Genomic DNA, 21,508 nt, shown 5'->3' with positions numbered 1-21,508 from the left:
TAGCTGGGATCACAGATGCACACCACCATGCCTGGCTAATTTTTATATTTTTGGTAGAGGCAGGGCTTCACCACGTTGCCCAGGCTTGTACTGAACTCCTGACCTCAAGTGATCTGCCTGCCTTGGCCTCCCAAAGTGCTGGGACTACAGGCGTGAGCCAATGCACCTGGCCTAAATTTCAGTCATTCTCTGAATGTGTTGCCAGCTTCAAATTAACTTTGAGCACATGAGCAAGTCCAGAGGGAAAGCAGGCATCTTGGCACTGCTAGTTTGATGTTTTCAGCAATAAGATATAGAAAGTCAACCTGTTCAACATGAGTTAAGAATTTTCTCAAGGCATATGTAAGTGGAACCTGATTGCAATGTACACTGCGGAACAAGAAAATGATGAGGAGTGCATACTGAAGAGAGAGGCTACCTTAAAGATCCAAATTGAAATATAGGTGGGCAGGCCACCTCTTGAAGGCCTCTCACTATTAAAGTGGCCATTTGGGGCATCATTCCCAGACCCGACCTGGTCCCCAACTTCACCCTTGTCTTCTGTTCTGAGCTTGATGCTGCAATGGACGTTGTCTCTCTGGGAGTTTGTCCATTACTCTTAGTGAGCTGAACCCTGTACTGAGGGTGCCTCTGTTCCTGGAACCCCAGCTGACATAATGGGAGCATGCACCCTGTGTGTTCACTCCATGCTAGATCTCCAGATGTTAAATCCCACCCTGCTGACTGATTCCCTTTAACCTGAGGCCAGCCTGTTGATCCCAGACCTAGCTGTGCATAGGCTCTCGTCTCCTGCCTGCATGGGAATGATGTCACCAAAACATTTTTCTCAATGAGTGGACCGAACAGTTCCTTTAAGGGCAGTTTCCTGGGGTCTTTACTTATAAACACTGGCTGCTTGCTACCTTCAGGCTGGCATTTATCCCACCATGGTGTTTTGGGAAGATATACAGGCATATCCTTGAAAGCTAATTAAGAGGAAAATAAAGCACCTTGAATCCTAGGAATCAGATTTACAAAGCTTTCCAAGAACACCCAATTAGGTAAAGGGAGGTAATTCTGCTCTAATGTTTACATCCTTTTCCTTCCCCTGCTTGTGAATGTTTTCAAGTACAACCCCCACTCCCAGCAGTACATGCCACACAGCGCCACTGCAAGATTGGCTGTAGGTCTGTGCCATCCCCTCGTGGCCAAGTCTCCTGCAGCCAAGTCTCCTGCTGATCTGTGACCATCAGCTTACTTATTTACCTTGCACTGATTAAACTTTGGGGTGGGGGTGAAAGGGGAGGATCACACATGAAAGAAATGTTTCTATATGGAAGAAGAGTCAAACCAAGCTGAAAACCAAACACAAGGATACCTTAGAAACAGGTTAATAGTAATTCATTTTTTTCCAGTAAGGTTAGACTGCCAAGTGCCTTTTGCAGGGCTGAGAACCACATGCCCAGCCATCACCTTTTTCAGTCCTGTCTCTACCCTGGTGTCTGCACTGACACCCCAGGCTGGAGCCAGGCTCGCATGTTCAGGGTCAGCGTCTGGCCTATACTAGATTTTTCTTAGGACCCAGGCGAGGCAGGTTTCCACCTATGAAAAGTTGTCTGAGAACTGTGTCAATGCTAGCTTGTGTTTTTGCACCTGCCCCCTAGCCCAGCATTGCCACCTGCCTACGTCACAGGATGGAGTTGAAAGTCCTGAACTAGCCTCCCTGACTAGGGCCTTCAAGGATAAGGATTCTCAGCCCAGGTTTTACACCAAGCTCAAGTAATTACATGCGGTTTAACTAAAACAAAACAAAACCTAATACCTCTTGTAGCAGAGAAAGTCAGTTCATCAGAGTAAGAGGTTGTCATCATTCCAAAAAGACTCTGCCTCTGCCCCAGCCATTCAACGCGCCACTGACCTCATCCACAACACAGACTAAGTGCAAACGTTATCCTCAGTCATATACCAGCCACCAGATATTTAGCTTAGGGGTTAAAAACAGTGTTGGGATCTTCTGGGAGAGGGCTCTGAAAGATGAGAGAGAGAAAGCACTTCAGAAGGTGAAGCTGATTTTGGAGGAAATTTCCCATTGGAGTAAGAATCATACTTTCAGAAGCAACAGAACCTTGGAAACATTTAGTTAACCTCTTCATTTATTTTTTATTTTTATTTTTTGTAGTAAAATATACATAAAAATTTACCATTTTAACCATTTTTGAGTGTGCGATTCAATGGCATTAAGTCCCTTCACAATGTTGTACCACCATCACCACTATCCATTTCCAGAATGTTTTCATCATCGCCAACAGAAATTCTTTAGTGGACTCACTAAACTCCCTATTCCTCTCCATCCCTGCAGCCCCTTCACCTTTAACAGAGCCACAGGAACTTGTCCTTTTCTGTTTGAAAACTGGAAGGTGCTGTAGTTTCTGAGGCAGCTTCTGGTTTTTCTGGTTGCTATTCCCCCACCTACACCATCCTGCGGCAACTTGGTGTCCCATCTTCAGGTTGGTTTTAATCTAAAACACAGATCCTGGCGGACGAGAAGACCTAACTCCTAGTGCCAATTTTTGTGTATAAGTGTGTTATTCCATTTTCCAGCTCAATAAAAAGGAATATCATTTCTGCCCATCTTGACTTTCCAAGGCTGAAGTGTAATTTAAACAAAAACTACAAAGGCAGTATCACATGGAAAACTGGAACAGGAGTCAAAAACCTGGATTCTAGTTTGGATACCACCAGCTATGTGACTGCGGGCCAGTTAGCCTTTCTGAGCCCCAAGTTCCTCTGGAAAGTTGCACAGCTCCAAGTGTACAGGTTTTTATACAGTGATGTGTAACCCTTTGAGCACCATGGAAATCTAAGGTGTGCTAACAAAGGACTTTGCTCTCCAGCACTTCCGACTTTGAAAACATTGAGATCCCGGCAGAAGAGGACGTGGAAGATTCTGTGCCTTGGCCAGAAATTCACTTTTCAGGGGGTATGCCGCGAATGGCCTGGGCAGATTTCCTCCTGAGACTCAACTGGAGTGTCCACTCCTGGCTCTGGGAAGTTTGAGCGGCCAGAGCTGGCCCTTTTTTCCTCCCCTGAACCCACAGTTCCCTGGCCCACCTTTCATGTCCTCAGGTCTGAAGAGGCAGCCTGCTCCCCACACCTCCTTCCCCCCAACTACCACATCAGCTACTCTGGCCTCCTTATCCTAGAGCTTCAAAATAACCCGGCCAGACAGATTGAAGGAAACTTTGACACCCCAGCCAGGTGACCGACCTCCTGGCATCCCCAATGTGTGTCCACTGATGCCTGCTTCTGCATTTTATAAAAAGAATTTTTTCATGAAAAGAACCCTTCGGATGAAAAGAAAGTGAAGCATTGCATTCCTGTCATTTTATTTTTACAAAATATTTTCTTTGTAATATATCTGAAGGGTGTGGCTTGAAGACTTCCTGCCTGGCTTTGTTCTGACTCTCCATGCAGACTGATTTATATTCCGCCACCAAGAGAAGGGAGCTGAGCTTAGTGGCTGCTTCCCTCTCCTGGAAGAATTATGAGAAGATCGTCCACAGCAGATTCACATCTATTATGCTTTTTGTTCCTTGCAACTGCCCTGTGAAGTAAGTAGGGTGGAGTTTCTCACCCTCCTGGGGGAAACAGGTTCAGGGAGGTCAAGGTCATGCAGCTAATAAAAAGAGCAGGTCTTGGTGGTGGTGCTTTGAGAGACCAAACTTAGCATGTGCTATAGAGGACATCTACTGTCTATGGCTTAAGTACTTTCTTAACAAGGGTCAGGCTCAGGCCCTCTTTTGTTGCACATCTGTTTTAGGAAGAGAATTTCTTCAACAACTTTTCAATCTCTTGAGTATTGGGATAATTACTTGGCCTTGCCCATGCCCTTTCTCAATGACTCAAGAGCCCAGCCAGAGCAACCAAGAAAGGAAGTTCAATTACATGAGTTGGAAATGTCTGAACTGGTTTCTCAGACCAACACAGTCACTCAGCATGCCCTGTCATGCATGTTCCATGGCACCCTCACCCTAGACTGGGGGCCCAGCCCGTTTCATTTATGTTGTACACTAATGAGATTACAAGGTACCGTTGACCCAGAAGTTCCTCTAAGAGCCTGCTATTGAAGAAGCAAAGACCATCACCCCCCAAACCCACCCCCATGCTGTCAAAGTTCACTCAATGTGAGTTCCTAGTCAGTTCAATTTCACACAATTTGATTAACACAGGGCATTGCAATGATTATTATGGAGGGCTAAAGAACAATGTAAGATTGATTCCCATGCTTAAGAAGCATAATAAGGAGGCAGGTATAATTAAATGCCCATATTACATAGCAAACTTTAAAACCTGCTCTAACAGTCATGGTGAGGGACTGATTAATCCTGCCTGGAGCCATTTATTCATTCTGTGGATATTTATGCACCCACTCAGGCACTGGGCTCACAATAATAGTAGCTACTACTTAGCAGACTTTCCTGTGTAACTGGCTCTGTGTTGAGCTCCCAACAACATCATCACATAGATACTATTTGCGTTATTCCCACTTTATAGATGAGAAAACGAGCACGGTGAGGTTAAGTGACTTTCCCAAGGCTGTGTATTCTTAGGTAGCCTGTCTCCCAGGGAGCCTGAGTGTGGTCATTGATTCACTGGGTGGCAGTGTGTGGGCTGGATGAACTAATAGGATGTGGGCAGTCTTAGAGAAGGCAGAGGGTGAGGAGAGAGCATGAACAAAAGCCCTGAGGTGGGGAGTGCCTAGCACATGCCGAGCGGATATATGGTCTTGGTACCCGGGGTTAGTTATGTAGGAAGAGCTGTAGGAAATAAAGCCTGGCAGACAGGTGGAGACCAGACAGACAGCAAAGGCGTAGAAGGACCTGCTAGGAAGCCAGGACTTGATCCATGGACTGCAAGGAACAGTAGTAGGTTTTAAGTAGTCCATATGATTCATCCTGTGCTTTGGGAAGGTAACCAGCACCTATGCAAACGCTGGTGGGATTTTTTTTTTTTTTTTTTCAAGACAGGGTCTTGCTCTGTCACCCGGGCTGGAGTGCAGTGGCATGATCTCGGCTCACTGCAGCCTCAAGTGACCCTCCCACCCGCAGCCTCCTGAGTACCTGGGACTACAGGCATGCGCCACCATGGCCAGCTAATTTTTAAATTTTTTTTAGAGGTGGGTTCTCCCTATGTTGTCCAGGCTGGTCTCGAACTCCTGGCCTCCAGTGATCCTCCTGCCTCAGCCTCCCAAAGTGCTGGGATTATAGGCATGAGCCATGGCACCGGGTCCTCAGAACAAATATTAATCTGTTGCATAGCTCCAAAGACTCTGAGAAGTTTAGGGGATTGGGGCATAATTGGGGCCAAACCATTAAGGGAGGAGACTCCAAAACACTCATACATAAAGACATTGCCCAAAGTCAAGGTCATGGCTGTAGGTTGGAAATGTGATTTATACAGAAGAAGCTGTAACTCCACCGCTGCATCCTCCTTGGCCCCCGACCTCCAGTCCCTTCCTAACTGGCTGCCAAGAGCACCTGGAGACCAGTGCATACACAGCAATGCACCCCCATTTTGGTCCTTTGCAACCAACTATCCTGTGAGATGGGTGATAGATGCTTTCATTATTCTATTAAAAGCCATATTTTCATCCGTTTTATTTTTGAGGGCACACTAAATGTTCTCTAACCAAAATATTGAGGGGTAAAGGGGAGATATTTGGACTAGAAATATTCATAAATCAATATACTTGACACGGACACATATCGAGACCTGTACCCCAAAATTAATGATTATACATTTTTTTGGACAAACATATGGAACTATTTTACAAAAATTGATCATGTGTGCTACTTATAAAGCAAACCTCAGCAAAAACCAAGGAATCAATATCATACAGACCAAGTTCTCCAGGCACAATGCAATTAAGTTAGAAATCAGCAGCAAAAAGATATTCTTAAAAATCTCACGTGTTTGGAAATGTAAAAACATACTCATTACAACTGGGTAAAAGAAAAAATCATAGTTGAAGAAAAACACTTAGCACTGAATGATAATGAAAATACTTGAGGAGTAAGGAACGAGTTGAAAGAGACAAGTCTATTGCTGTTTGAGATTATGTTGCATTTACATTTTTTTTAAATTACAGCTTATCTTATGCTAATTTAGAAAAGAGCAGAGGAGGCTGTGTGTGGTGGCTCACACCTGTAATCCCAGCGCATTGGGAGGCCACAGGTGGGAGGATTGCTTGAGGTCCAGAGTTCAAGACCAGCTGGGCAACATGGCGAGACCCCATCTGTACAAAGAATAGAAAAAATTAGTTAGGTGTGGCTGTGTGTACCTGTAGTCCCAGCTCCTCCGGGAGTCTGAGGCAGGAGGATCACTTGAGCCTAGGAATTTGCAACTGCAGTGAATGGTAATCATGCCACTGCACTCCAGCTTGAGCAACAGCGTGAGACCCTTTCAAAAATAAATAAATAATAAATAAATAAATAATAAGCAGAGGTAGGAATATTTTCTAAAAATTTAGAAATTCGAGTCCAAAAAAAAAAAAAAAGAAAGAAATTCAAGTCCAGTTTGGCCAGATTGAAAACACAAAGGGTTAAACCTTCAAACCATAATATTGTACCTAAATTCTTTAAATTGTTTTTCATATATCTTTATTTTATTGCCAGATCTCATCATCTAAAATTCCTTTCCTGCCTACTCTGAATACAGGTTCACATGAAACAAGTGTAAAAGGAATAGAAAAAGGAAACAATATAGGAATATATTCTGGGCAGCTGTCAGTTGGGTTTAGGGCATTTGGTTTATGTCTATTTGACCGTTTTTATTCCTTCAGTGTTTTCAATACGTAGTTCTGAGCTATGTTTTGTGACTGTGATGAGGAATTTGGAAAAAATGGGGGTGGAGGTCTTTTTCTTCTGGAGTCGGTTAATAACTCATTTTCTAGACAGAATTTCACCCTCACTCTTAAGTCTTAGAGTCAGTCAGACATTGGCTGACAAGGAAAATAGATGCAAGATTTCCTCAAAGCTCAGCTTATGGTACTCAATGCTGGTTGATATTACCTGTAACTCTTTCCTCTTACCTCACTGCCCTGCCATTTTGAAGAAAAAACAATAAAATTATTGGATTTCTCTCCAGAAGGAAACTAAGTTGCTGATGGATCACATTGTGGTAGTTCTTGTTCTCGCCTGGGAGGAAGTGCTGCCACCTGCCGCCCTCTGCTGGTCAAATAAAACCAGCTTTAGGAACCTATAGGTCTTTCCCGCGGTGTCTACACCAGCCCTGTCCTCCTGGCTTGGCCCAGCATTTTCTTGTGCTGTCTCACAGAAAACATGTGCATTTTATGTGAACAATGTCATCTTTCCTCCACGACCACTATTTCATCAATGTTTTCTTTTTTTTTTTTTTATTTTTTTGAGGCAGGGTCTCACTCTGTTGCCCAGAGTACAGTGGCGCTTTCCTGGCTTGCTGCAGCCTCAACTTCCTGGGCTCAGGCAATCCTCCCACCTCAGCTTCCTGAGGAGCTGTGCACCACCACACCTAGCTCATTCGTTTTTTATTTTTTAGTAAAGATGAGGTCTCACTATGTTGCCCAGGCTGGCCTTGAACTAAGCTCAAGTGATCCTCCTGCCTCAGCCTCCCAAAGTGCTGGCATTACAGGTGTGAGCAACCATACCCAGCCCACGACCACTATTTTGGATTCCAACTCTCTCCTCCTTCCCATCTATCACTTTACATTGACTCCAACTTGTTTCTAAGGAAGGAAAACATTATATTTCAAAAAAAATGTGCAGCTTATTATAAAGCCCTCAGGATCCTACACACACCAGCAATGACCACTAGACAAGGTGGTCAGGAAGCCTAATTTCTAGTCTACCAATTGAGTGATCTCAGTTAATTTCGTTCAACAAATATTAATTTTTCTGTTACGTGCAAGACTCACAGCAAGAAAAAATTATGATTGGTGGTGCATAAAAGCTGGGAAAGGGTTACTACCTTCAAAAGCTTCACAAGTCTGGTAGGGCAAATACAGTTCAGTAAGACGTTATAGTACATGGCAGCTCGTGGTCAGAGACGCAGAGGTACCAGCCCCTAGAAGAGTGCAGAGGAGGAAGATCACTATTGGCTACATGTCCGACATTGACTGACTCATTAGGTTCCCAAGCAAGTTCATGGCAGGACATTTTCTCAGTTCTCCTCCCCAAAATTAGGATCCTACCACTTTAACTTTTCATTGATTTGACAAATATCAACAGAGCACATATGTGCCAGGTATCATGCTAAGCGTGGAGGCAATAATAGCAGAACAATATGACCCACTAGAATTCAACAAAAGAGAAAATAAAAAATTTAAGAATATAAATAAAAAGTCATAATAAATAAAACAATATAGTCCTTGTCCTCATGGGCCCTGCAGTCCACAGGAGCCATAGACAAATACATCGGTAATTAGTCTACTATGTGAGAAGGGTGTCCTCCTCCAGTTCGTACTCTGATTTGCTTCAAAGTAGAAAGAGAAATAATGGGGGAGGAATCTTCTATGGCCATAGTCCAGAGTCAAAGTAAGAAACAAAACATTAGTGTGGATCTTGCCTAGGCTCTTGGTCCTTGCTGGAGGATTTTAAAGTAGAGGACTGAGTAGAGACAGGAGAGAGAGAGGTGGAGAGCAAAGACAAGCAGGTAGGCCTTTGATGTCAATGACAAAGTTTCACAATGCTTTTCCCAGGAGCCTCCCACTTTGCTGAATGCTATGATGGAATGAGCACTGGAATAAAATTCAAGAGCTCTCAGAGCCAGTTCTCTGTCACTGTGATCTTAACACTTCACTTCCCTATCTCACCTAGGAAATGGTGATAAATAACATTTGCTCTGCACTTCCTCCAGGGTTTTGGAGGAGCACATGAAGGAGGTTGTGAGTAGCTTATGGGAACCACATAATGCTACCCAAATCAGTGATGCTATTACCATTATCAGCCACACCTTTTGTCAAGGTGGGCTTTCCTCACCTGGGCCAGCCAAAAGGCAGAAGAATGAAGACCAAAGACTTTCATGAGTCCCTTCCAGATGGACAACCTGTAATAAGACTTATTGGCAATCTTTCTCTCCAATGTCTCTGCTAAGGACTACCCTCAAATTAGGAATATTTGCTTTTGTTTGGACATGGTGGCTCACATCAGTAATCCCAGCACTTTGGGAGGCCAAGGCAGGTGGATCACTTGAGGTCAGGAGTTTGAGACCAGCCTGGCCAACATGGTGAAACCCTGTCTCTACTAAAAATACAAAAAATTGGCCGGGTATGGTGGCATGTGCCTATAATCCCAACTACTCAGGAGTCTGAGGCATGAGAATGACTTGAACCCAGGAGGCGGAGGTTGCAGTGAGCTGAGATCATGCCACTGCAGTACAGTCTGGGTGACAGAGCGAGACGCTGTCTCAAAAAAGGATTTTTTTTTGGGGGGGGGGGACAGGGTCTCCCTCTGTCGCCCAGACTGGAGTGCAGTGGTGCAATCATGGCTCACTGCAGCCTCAACCTCCTGGTTTCAAGTGATCGTCCCACCTCAGTCTCTGAAGTAGCTAGGACTATGTCCAGCTAATTAAAAAATTTTTTGTAGTGACACCATGTTGCTCAGGCTGGTCTCGAATTCCTGGTCTCAAGCAATCCTCCCACCTTGACCTCTCAAAGTTCTGGGATTACAGGTATGAGCCACTGCACCTGGCCAATATTTGCATTGTATTTACTTTATTTTATTTTGGGAGAGGGTCTCACTCTGTCACCCAGGCCGGAGTGCAGTGGCATGATCTTGGCTCACTGCAACCTCTGCCTTCCAGGTTCAAGCGATTCTTGTGCCTCAGTCTCCCTAGTAGCTGGGATTACAGACACCTGCCACCACGCCTGGCTAATTTTTGTATTTTTAGTCGAAACGGGGTTTCGCCATGTTGATCAGGCTGGTCTTGAACTCTTGACCTCAAGTGATCCACCCACCTCAGCCTCCCAAAGTGCTAGGATTACAGGTGTGAGCCACTGCGCCCAGACAATATTTGCTTTTTTAAACAGTGTGTCTGTTTAGTAATATACCTAGCACAGTTAGGGTTCTGTGATGAAAAAGAATAAGGCAAGAAGTTCTTTAAGCAGCACTTTGGGGCATTTTCTTATAAAAGTGTAGGTTTTATAAGTACCACACCGTAGGTTTATGAAACCTTACTTAAAATTGTATAGTATAGAAGCCTGCTACTTGTCTCTTCCATTTTGTCAGCTTTCTTCTCTGGGAGACCCCTGGCATGGACTCCATGCCCTGCTTCCTTGTGGATTCCCATCATGATGGGAAACACAGGCCACTGAACAAAGTTAGCAGTATTATCAAATCATTTCCACCCTAGAGTCCTTCTGATGGAGTGGGGGCAGGCAGCATAGGGGACAGTGTAACATTCCATGTTTGTTGAAAGCTGGTCATTAACATCTGTCAGACACTGCATCAAATGCAGATGTTGTTGAATTCCATCTTTCCCACTAGACTGTTGGCCCACTGAGGGTAGAGAGCATGCTGGCCTTACTCCCTGCCCGGTCACTACCACCTCACCAAGGGTCAACTCAGTACCTCTTCCTCAAATAAATCGAGTCCTTACATCAAAGAACCCTTCCAGGTGGGCATTTTTATCCCCAATGTATAGCTAAAATTGAGACAGGAGTTGCTTAAGAATGTTATCCAAGGCAAGAGAGAGTGTCTGGCCTTGAGTCTGGATACTACATGCTCTGTCTGCTCCCCAAGCTTACACTCTTCTGCGCAGCATGCTACTAAGAACGTCCTCTCTCAGAAGCTATGGATTATGTTATTTTTAAATCATTTTCTAAAAAGTTTGCATCCATCTGTGTTTGCCAACAGACTCTAGTCAAGTATTATTAGTCATATGCCCAGAACTAAGTATTTTGGGTATATGACTAATAACATTGGTCCTCTTGGTCCTATTCTGAGATTCTATTTATGAACCAGTCCTAAGTTCTTGGAAGGTCTGAAATGAAGTCAAAGGTCAAATATGTATTCACCAGCATTTATTAAATACCCATTATGTGACAGACCCTGCTAGGGCCTTGAGGTACAAAGGTGAATGACAAATGGTTCCTGTCTTTAAAGAGCTTACAGACTAATAGGTCTGAATGTGCCGTTTTTTTCCCTTCAAAAATAATTCTTAAGAAAGTGAAGCCGGGCACGGTGGCTCATGCCTGTAATCTCAGCACTTTGGAAGGCCAAGGCAGGCGGATCACCTGAGGTCAGGAGTTCGAGACCAGCCTGACCAACGTGGCGAAACCCCGTCTCTACTAAAAATACAGAATTAGTCGGGCATGTTGGTGCATGCCTGTAATCCCAGCTACTCAGGAGACTGAGGCAGGAGAATCACTTGCACCCGGGAGGCAGAAGTTGCAGTGAGTCGAGATCGCACCATTGCACTCTAGCCTGGGCAACAAGAGTGAAACTCCTTCTCAAAAATAAAATAAAATAAATAAAATAAAAATAAATAAAATAAAATAAAATTGAAACATGCTGACGCAGAATATTTGGGAAGCCCACATAAGAAAAGAAAGGAAGCACTAGTCACCCCAAATTAAGATACTTTATAAATCCCAAGGGTAGAGCCTATGTCTTAGTATTTCTTTATCCACAAAACTGTACACAGATCTTAGAGTAGAAGACGAATTCAGTTAATGTTTTTTGAATGAGGAGAAAGCCACCCTTAAACCTACCACCCTGAGATAACCACTGTTAACATTTAGAAAATATTCCTAGCCTTCTTTTCTTTGACTGTCAAATGACTGACTGGGATGCCGTTCTCCCCGCCTTATCCAAACCAGGGAGAGAAATGTTTGGCCTCTTTAGCGCCCCCTACAGGTGATGCAGTGCTGCTCGTGGTTGATTTAGTAGTTTGAGTGAAGCAACCCTGTACATCCTTCCCAATGCCGTGCCTTGAAACATTTTCACACAGAGGACTCTTTTAGGTGTGGGAAATGCAGTAGGTTCTACCAGATGTTCGCACCCACTCCCCAACCCCACCCCAGAAAAGCCTCCGGGGCAGGAAGTTGGTTTACCAAGATCAGTTCACTGCAATACAGGGGGACTTTCATCAGGTTCATCAAACAAGGCTGCATGTTGATTCACTTTAGAGAGTTAAAAAAAAAAAAATCCCAATGCCCAGGCCCCACTTCACACCAATTAAACAGAATCTCTAGGCATGAGGCCCAGGCATTAATTAGCCTTTTGTGTTTTTAAGGCTGTCCAGGTCAGGCACTGAGAACCACTGATTTAAAGACAGGCTAAGCAAAGGTGTAAGTGGTCTTTTGAGACTAGCAGAGGGCATTGCAGTGGCCAGAGTTGGGGCACTCAGCCCAGAATTTGGCATCACAAGGGTTTTCTGCAGCCTACTTTGTGCAAAACCTGGGTGGTATAAGCGGGCACTTGATTTGCAAAGGGGAACGCAAAGAGGGAAATAAATGTCTTTCTTCCAGAGGGTTTACATGGATTCCTCTATAGGGGAAGAGCACACAGAAACCATGCATGTTCACAAAGATATGCATACATACAGGGAAATAAGTGCAAAGGCCCCAGTTGGGCTATTTTGTAAGGCATGTGAGTTTTCTGGCTTCATGATAAAGGAAAGAAGAATTTTGCCAAATAAACTATTAAAGATAAGCCACTTTAATAACAGGCTGCTTAGCTGAAGGAAGATTATTAAAATGAGATCATCTTTATTTAAATAGGTATTGAGTACCTATTATTTGCCGGGCATTGTGCTAAGCTCTTGACATATATGATTTCATTTAATCTTTGTGATAACACTTTACACTAGGTATTATTTATCCCCATATTATAGTGGAGCATCAGTTATTATGTAATTAACATACAATTACATTAAACAAAACAGATGGCCTCAGCCTGTCTCCAAAGTCTGTGCTTTTGTTAAACAATGCTAGGCTGTACAATCTGGACTTGCATGATTAGCGGCAGTACAAAAGATGTGGGGAAAGTGACCATCTTCTCAAGAAGAGGTAGCTTTCCAGAATGCCTAGTTGGCTAAAATGTTTTCCCTACTGTGAAATCTCCAAAGTATCCTGAGGCAGGCAGCATGGTATACACCAAGAGCCCCAGCAGTTCCTCCCTTGAACCAGCCTTGTGACCAGAGTTCGTCAGCTTAGTCACTTAGTATTCATTGTCTCACCTATGAAGCAGAAAGGGTTAGAATGGTTGGGTTAGTGGTTTCAAGTTGCCCCATGCAGGCCTGGGCTATAGGAGATCATGCTTGAGAAAGAAGAGATAGACAGGACTTCTCTTATTCCCCTTCATCCAGAGGAACTCTGTGTTTAGCTGCCTGAAGAGTCATTTCCCCTGCCTGGGGATGGGTAAAGGGTAAAGGGAGGACATTTGGAAGGAATCCACTGTGTTAGTGAATTTCAATGACCCTTCCAGTTTGATAGGTCTCAGGTTCTCTATTTTTGAGTTTATGATGCTAGGAAGAATCAGTGCCACCGCATTGCTTGAGTGTATAATGACCAGGAGAGTGGGTTTTCTGCCTGTGAAGGGAAGAAAAGCAACTGAGAAGAGGGAGGACAGAAAGACCTCTGCTAGCAGAGCTCCAAGTTACAATAAACCTGCCTGGGGCTGCAGGCTGCCAGGCAGGAATGTGAGCAACTGGATTAGACGGAGTAAACCAAGTGCCAATTGTTGCTAAAGAGAGGTTTTACTAATGTGACAGTAATACAGTCACAACACAATGGGAAGTTGGGCTCCAGGTCTTATCTCCCTAAATTGTACTTTGTTTTTATTCAATAGGGTGAAGTCCCTTAATCTCTTTTAGTAGTTTAGGATTCAAGCAATTTTCTGTTTCTTTTTGTTTTTCAGATCTTAAATCCAAATTTCATCCAAGAAGGTGAGTTAAAAAGCATTACAATTGGAAATGGAGATTGGTTAAATAAACTATAGTTAATCCAGCATTAAAGCACTGGCTGTAAGCAATGGTGATACAGTTCTGTATCAATGGACGAGGAAAGAGGTTTATGATAAACTATTAGATGAAAAGACTAAAGCTTGCGATATATATAATGGGATCCAATTTTTATAAGAAGTCTGTTTATATAAAGCCCAAAAGGGTATATACCAGAATGCTCACAGTAACTATCTCTGGATTATGATATTATGGAGCTTTTCTTTCTGTTTATATTTCCTATTTTTTCTACAATAAATAGTTATTACTTTTAAACACTTTTTAAAGAGACCCAGATGACTCTGCAGTGTTATGCTGAAGGTTATTTGAATCATTACATGACATGGGTGGGAAATGAGAGTGGTGTGTTAAAAAAAAATGGCTGTTTTATTCTAAGTTTGCTCTGAATGATGTGAATATATGTTGATTTGATCACAGTGGCCCCAGAATTCCTTGTGCCTTTGGTGGATGTCACCTGCTTGCTTGGGGACACAGTGGTACTGCAGTGCAAAGTCTGTGGGCGGCCAAAGCCCACCATCACTTGGAAGGGTCCAGACCAGAACATCCTTGACACTGACAACAGCTCAGCCACATACACCGTCTCCTCTTGGTAAGCTGATTGCCCTAACGTCAGCACCAGCAGCCCCTTAGCACAGCACTAAGAGGCTGAATCTGGGGTGCAACATCTGCTCTGGCGACTGGGCTCTGCAAGAGAATAGCTGCCCGGGAGCCTGTTCTAGGGCAAACAGTTGGCCTTGATTAGAGGGAGACTGAGGAGACTCAATGCTGCAAGTGTTAGTCACAGCCTCTGCCACTCACACTGCAGCCTGATGGACACACCTGTGGCAGCACCAGCACGCATTTCCCACGGTGCTCAGCACCATGTCGACATACCTGGGACCAACAGAATGGTTTGTAAAGACCGTGCTCTGGACCCACATTCAACAAACAGGGAAAACATAAACCTTTGTATCTCAGGTCAAGAATGCACCATACTTACGAAGAGTTTTTACAGTCACTGCCTTACATTCACCCTGGTAGATGATCTTTCCCTACAGATCCCCAAGTAAATCTCTGAGTCAGAAGATTTAGACTTCTGATTAAGTGGTGAAGGCTCCAGACCTGTAGTAAAAATGTAATCCTCACATCTGGACATCCTGACATTTTTTGTGCCCTTCAGGATACTGTGAAACAGTGAGATGTTTAATTCCTTACCTAAGAACAATGTTATTAGAAAAAGAAACGACTCATTCCAAAATGTGCAGTAGAAAATCAAGCCGCAAGCATGCTTCTACACACAAAGTCGATTTAACAAAACTTAGCTGACTGCCTCCCAATCATTCTGTCAGCATTTATTGTTACCAATTATGAACTGGATTGTGTACCATTGCTTACAGTGGACAAGCAGTAGCAAGCCCTAGATGCTTGAGAAATTAGTGGAAGAAGCAGCTAGAATCAAGAAACTGTCATTCATTGACTTAATTTGCGTGTATGTGAAAAAGAAGAAGACCATCATTCCTTGGTATTCCCAGCAGAGACTAACTGGCCAGATCACAAAATATTAGTGGGTCCAAGAAGCCTAGTGTGAGAGGCAGTGGTTGGTGAGGATCATGAAAAGCGCCATGGGATATCATAACCCTGGGGAAGGGGCAGAGCTGACTGTGACTTCTGTATTTCAGAGCAGTTCTCCCCTGGGGAAGAATATATTATTATATTGGGATGAATGGGGAAGTTATCATTTAGGTGATGTAATTTACCCTTTCTTAGAAATTCACTTAATTATTTTAAGGATCCCACATCTAGAATTTGAAATACTTAAAATATGTTTATTTTGGAGTCTTTCCTTTTTTTTTTTTCCATCGTTCATTATTGATCTGTGAAACTGAAAATATTCTAGGACAAAGTTGCTAGTGGTAATAATACTAATAATACGAGCCAGAACTTGAATATGACTTTATATATTTCAAACCATGCTGTAATTCTTATGTCATTTTATTCCTTATTTTATCCCTCATGTACAACAAACTTGAGAGATGGGCATGGCCATCTGGAGATGTAGAGAGACAGGGTGATCACCAAGGTATGTAGGTAGCTCACAGACCAGGGACTGACCTTGGGCCTGAGGACTGTCCGTTCAGCATGCCATGTGCCCACCCTATGGGATTTTACCCAGCAGTCAAGTGTCTCATTCCTGGAGTCTGAAGAGCATCCTTTTGGTGTCCCTAGTGATTCTGGAGAAATCACCCTGAAGATCTGTAATCTGATGCCCCAAGACAGCGGGATTTATACCTGCATAGCAACAAATGACCACGGGACCACATCGACGTCCGCAACAGTCAAAGTGCAAGGTACAGCGTCTTTGTTAGTCAGACCTTTTGAAATAATTTTTTTTAGACAGGTTCTTGCTCTGTTGCCCAGGCATGATCTCTGTTCATGGCAGCCTTGACCTCCCAGGCTCAAGCAATCCGACCAACTCAGCCTCCTGATTAGCTGGTGCTACAGGCATGCACCACCACACCTGGCTAATTTTTTTTTTTGCATTTTTGTAGAGATGGGATTCTGCTGTGTTTTCTACAATACTTTTTAAAACATTTATTTTTTAAATTTCAGTAAAACACACACAATAAAATTTACCATCTTAACCATTTTTTAAAAATTCAAATAGAGATAGGGTCTCGCTATGTTGCCCAGGCTGGTCTCAAACTCCAAGGCTAACGTGATCCTCCCACCTTGGCCTCCCAAAGTGCTGGGATTATAGGCATGAGCCACTGTGCCCATCCCATCTTAACCATCTTAAAATGTACAGTTTAAAAATAAATAAGGCCGGGCACGGTGGCTCAAGCCTGTAATCCCAGCACTTTGGGAGGCCGAGACGGGCGGATCACGAGGTCAGGAGATCAAGACCATCCTGGCTAACATGGTGAAACCCCGTCTCTACTAAAAAAATACAAAAAACTAGCCGGGCGTGGTGGCAGGCACCTGTAGTCCCAGCTACTCAGGAGGCTGAGGCGAGAGAATGGCATAAACCCGGGAGGCGGAGCTTGCAGTGAGCTGAGATCCGGCCACTGCACTCCAGCCTGGGCGACAGAGCGAGACTCCGTCTCAAAAAAAAAAAAAAGTAATAATAATAATAATAATAATAAATAAATAAGTGTACAGTTCAGTGGCATTAAGTACATCCACGTTTTTGGGTTACTGTCACCACCGTCCATCCACAGAACTTTTTCACCTTCCCATCTTTCTGAAACTGCATCTGTACCTGTTAAGCACTGACTCCCCATTCCCTCCTCCCCAATGCCTCTTGGCCACCACTGCTCTACTTTCTGTCTCTATCAATTTATGTTAGTCAAACTTTTTTTTCTTGAGACAGGGCCTTGCTCTGTCGCCCAGGCTGGAGTGCAGTAGCATGATACCACTTACTGCAGCCTTAACCTCTCAGGCTCAAGCTATCCTCCCACTTCAGCCTCCTAAGTAGCTAGGACTATTGGCATGTGCCACCATGCCCAGCTCATTTTTTAAACTTTTTGTAGAGATGGAGTCTCGAACTCCTGGGCTCAATTGCTCCTTCGGTCTTGGCATCCCAAAGTGCTAGGATTATAGGTGTCAGCCAGCACACCTGGTCCTACATTTTACGTGAATATTATAATGGCTCCCTGCGACATGGGGGAGAACATGTTCATTGTAAAAATTCAAAAATAATAAAGTTCTGGCACATGAGAAGAGAACAAATCTTTCTAAGAGCTGTCTGTGGCCTACCATAAACCTACCATCAACATGTTAGTTCCCTGGCCAAGTTTTATCTTCAGGGTGCAGTATTTAGCCCAAGGAAGAACTTCAGACAGCACAGTGTGTCTCCTACATCTGCCTTGGGGCTGGAGAAAGGTATGCCACTTGGTGGAAAAGGTCACAGGAAAAAATTGTGACATGGGTTAGGTAATGTTTCCTAGATGACCTTATACCTTGGTGGACAATGCACAGTTCTGCAGAAATAGCACCTGACCCTGATTTCTGTCTCCACAGGTGTTCCAGCAGCCCCTAACCGCCCCATTGCCCAGGAGAGAAGCTGCACCTCCGTGATCCTCCGTTGGCTGCCCCCATCTAGCACAGGAAACTGCACTATTTCCGGCTACACTGTGGAGTACAGAGAGGAAGGTGCACTATCTTCTGCTCTCCTTTGTCTTTTCTCTTCTTTTAAAACATTTGTTTTTAAAATTGTAGTAAATACACACAATAAAATTTACCATCTTAACCATTTTTTAAAAAATTTGAATAGAGACGGGGTCTTACTATGTTGCCCAGGCTGGTCTCAAACACCAGGGCTAACATGATCCTCCCACCTTGGCCTCCCAAAGTGCTGGGATCACAGGCATGAGCCACTTTTCTTTTCCTTTATTTTTATTGTTCATTTTTTTGAGACAGAGTCTGGCTCCGTCAACCCAGGCTGGAGTGCAGTGGTGCAGTCAGCTCACTGCAGCCTCCACCTCCTGGGCTCAAGCCAACCTCCCACCTCAGCCTTCTGAGTAGCTGGGACTAAAGCGCACACCACCACACCTGGCTAATTTTTGTATTTTTAGTGGAGATAGGGTCTCACTACGCTGCCCAGTCTGCTGTGAAACTCCTGAGCACAAACAGTCCACTCGCCTCAGCCTCCGGAAGTGCTGGGATTACATGCATAAGCTGCGGCGCCCGGCCTCTGGCTCCCGTTTTCATGTCTTCTCTTCATCTCTAGGAGGCCCTTCAGAATTGTAAACATATTAGCCTCCTCATCTTTCAGAAGTTGTTCCTTGTCGTATCTTCCAACTCAGCTCAGAGGCCTCAGTGCCAGGTTACAGCTGCCTTCTAATCCCAGATGTTCAACAGCTCTTTTGGCTCAGATGATCCAAACCTCCCTGACATATTTATGACCCAGGGCAGGTTTCAAGGTGCCTTCATGCAGATATCCCTACTTAACACACTTGATCACCCAGACAGGGATGATCAAGCCCATTTTACAGAGGGGGAGGCTAAGGCCTAAAGAACGTTAAGAAATACAAGATATATGAGAGGCAGAGCTAGCACTAGACCTCAGATGTCTACTTGGCTTATTTGTGACCTTTCTCCCAGAGAAATAACTAGTGTAGTACGGGTAGAATTCTACAACCCCTACCTACCCCCAGATAAAATTTAGATAATACATATTTTTTAATTGTGCCTTTTGAAATTGTGCAATTGAAACTGTTAAAATTTGTTACATTTACATGCTAAAAGTGAATATATTTCTTCATCAGTTAGAAACAACTGAGACTTCCATCTAGTTAGCAAGAAGACTTAGTTAAAATAGAAGCTGCCAGATCGCTCTAATTGTTAATAACACAACCACAGTTATTCAGAGTCATAACACAATTACTCTGAATCACATTAGGAATTACACAATTGAACTGAAAGCAAGTGCTTGCTACCCTATCCCCCGAACCAAAACCATTTGTTTTATTCTACTTTCATTATGCTTAGTATTTTAACTCTTCTTTCTCCTTCTTTTTTGTTAAACAGGCCCTATGCAGTTATCAACCCATTTATTTCTGCATCCTTCTTAAGCTGTTCACTCTTGTGTCTCCCAGGTTAGCACAAAAGTATTAATAGTGAGCTGGGAGACACATTTTAGAAAGTTCATATTTACCTTAGCATTATCCAGTTCATAGTTCAGCTCACTAACTAAGTTCTCTTAGGCAAATTGTTTAATATTTCTGAGGCTCAGTTTCTACATCTGCAAAGTAAGATTAGTCCTTTACCTCACTGGATTTCTGTGGATTTAAGACAGAATTAACTTTCTGTCTTAAATCTCATTTAACTATGAGATAATTATGTTGAAGACACCTTCCACAGGATTTTACATGTACGTAGTGTTCAGTGCATGTTAATTTCCATTTTGTTTCAGTTTCCAAATGCATATTTTCTCTCATGTTATTAATTAAAAATATACTCTTCTGGCCTTATTAAAAGTTTACCTTGTGGCCGGGCGCGGTGGCTCAAGCCTGTAATCCCAGCACTTTGGGAGGCCGAGACGGGCGGATCACGAGGTCAGGAGATCAAGACCATCCTGGCTAATACGGTGAAACCCCGTCTCTACGAAAAAATACAAAAAAAAAAACTAGCCGGGCGTCGAGGCGGGCGCCTGTAGTCCCAGCTACTCGGGAGGCTGAGGCAGGAGAATGGCGTAAAACCCGGGAGGCGGAGCTTGCAGTGAGCTGAGATCCCGCCACTGCACTCCAGCCTGGGTGGCAGAGCAAGACTCCATCTCAGAAAAAAAAAAAAAAAAAAAAGTTTACTTTGTGTGTCCTCTGTAAATTCTGTATTACTGTATTATCTATGTCTTTTCACTCTGACACTTGCACATTTGAAAGTAAACAGAATCTGTAGGCCAGCTTCTTCCATGTCTCTCACCATTTATTCCGTCATGTAGGAAATTGAACCCAAACTACCATAGTTGGCCTACAGGCTTTGAGAGCCTGACACAGTAACCACAAGCATCCCTTGAATTGAATATGTGTATTTTCCTTTCTTTGTTCACTGAAGGTCTTTGAAACAATATCCCTTTGGCTTTTCTCTTTCCCTCTCCTGGGAAATCGTACACTAGGTTCTCAGATCTGGCAGCAGTCGGTGGCTTCGACCTTGGACACTTACCTCGTCATCGAAGACCTTAGTCCTGGGTGTCCTTATCAGTTCAGAGTCAGTGCCAGTAACCCCTGGGGAATCAGCCTTCCCAGCGAGCCCTCGGAGTTTGTGCGACTTCCAGAATATGGTGAGTCCCAGCCCAGCCCTGGCCCCCCAGGCAGTGGGGGCGAGACACCTGGCTGCCTGTCACAGACTCATGGGCACGTTGACATGTCAGGCCACCATGCAAGAGGCACCTGGTGGCTCCAGTCAGGCAACATTTTAGAGGCCCGAGAAGAATGTTTCTGTAAAGTATAGCTCCAAGCATCTTGGGCAAATGTTAGGTCTGCACCGATGCCTACCCCTGCATCTGCCAAGTTCCCCGGGGACTGAGTATGCCCCAGGAAAGGAGAGTTACGGGCAGGAGTCACGAGTCCTATGGATGTTCTCTGCCCCTCTTCTGAGACAGTGGAACAAAGCCTCCTCCCACCCAGGCACCCCTGCCAGCCGTAAATGTACCTCCCTGCATGAGGGACTCACCCACTTCAAATGGGGGAGAGAAAAGCAACCTGGCTGAAGGACTTCACTCACCCCCAATCATCCTAGAAGTTTTTTTCAACATGGATATAATTTTATGTAGATTTGTTGAAAAATTAACTAAGATACACATATAGCTAGCTAAATATGAGTATTTTACAAATAAGGTTATTTTGCCCAAATCATCTTCATCCCAGGGACATTTTGGAAGAGAAAACTTGGCTATCCTAAAGAACTCTCCAGGCCAGGTGCAGTGGCTCAAGCCTGTAATCCCAGCACTTTGGGAGGCCAAGGCGGGTGGATCACAAGGTCAGGAGATAGAGACCATCCTGGCTAACACGGTGAAACTCCGTCTCTACTAAAAATACAAAAACAAAATTAGCCA

The 21,508-nt window shown here is 44.0% G+C and overlaps 1 protein-coding gene across 4 annotated transcripts in view; it reads left to right on the top strand.

Moving 5' to 3' along the window:
• The window catches only part of LOC117083390 (kalirin-like), a 141,280-nt gene that overhangs the window by 97,660 nt on the left and 22,112 nt on the right, over window positions 1–21,508 (top strand). For all 4 annotated transcript variants that reach the window (XM_033210982.1, XM_033210977.1, XM_033210976.1 and 1 more), the window contains 5 exons: window positions 13,875–13,902; window positions 14,395–14,566; window positions 16,183–16,304; window positions 17,977–18,108; window positions 20,570–20,734. In XM_033210982.1, the coding sequence (XP_033066873.1) occupies window positions 13,875–13,902; window positions 14,395–14,566; window positions 16,183–16,304; window positions 17,977–18,108; window positions 20,570–20,734 (619 nt within the window). The remainder of the gene's footprint in view (window positions 1–13,874; window positions 13,903–14,394; window positions 14,567–16,182; window positions 16,305–17,976; window positions 18,109–20,569; window positions 20,735–21,508) is intronic.

This window comes from Trachypithecus francoisi, unplaced genomic scaffold (genome assembly GCF_009764315.1).
Source record: "Trachypithecus francoisi isolate TF-2019V2 unplaced genomic scaffold, Tfra_2.0 Lachesis_group0, whole genome shotgun sequence".
Taxonomy (NCBI): domain Eukaryota; kingdom Metazoa; phylum Chordata; class Mammalia; order Primates; family Cercopithecidae; genus Trachypithecus; species Trachypithecus francoisi.
This window is presented reverse-complemented; position numbering and strand designations above follow the sequence as displayed.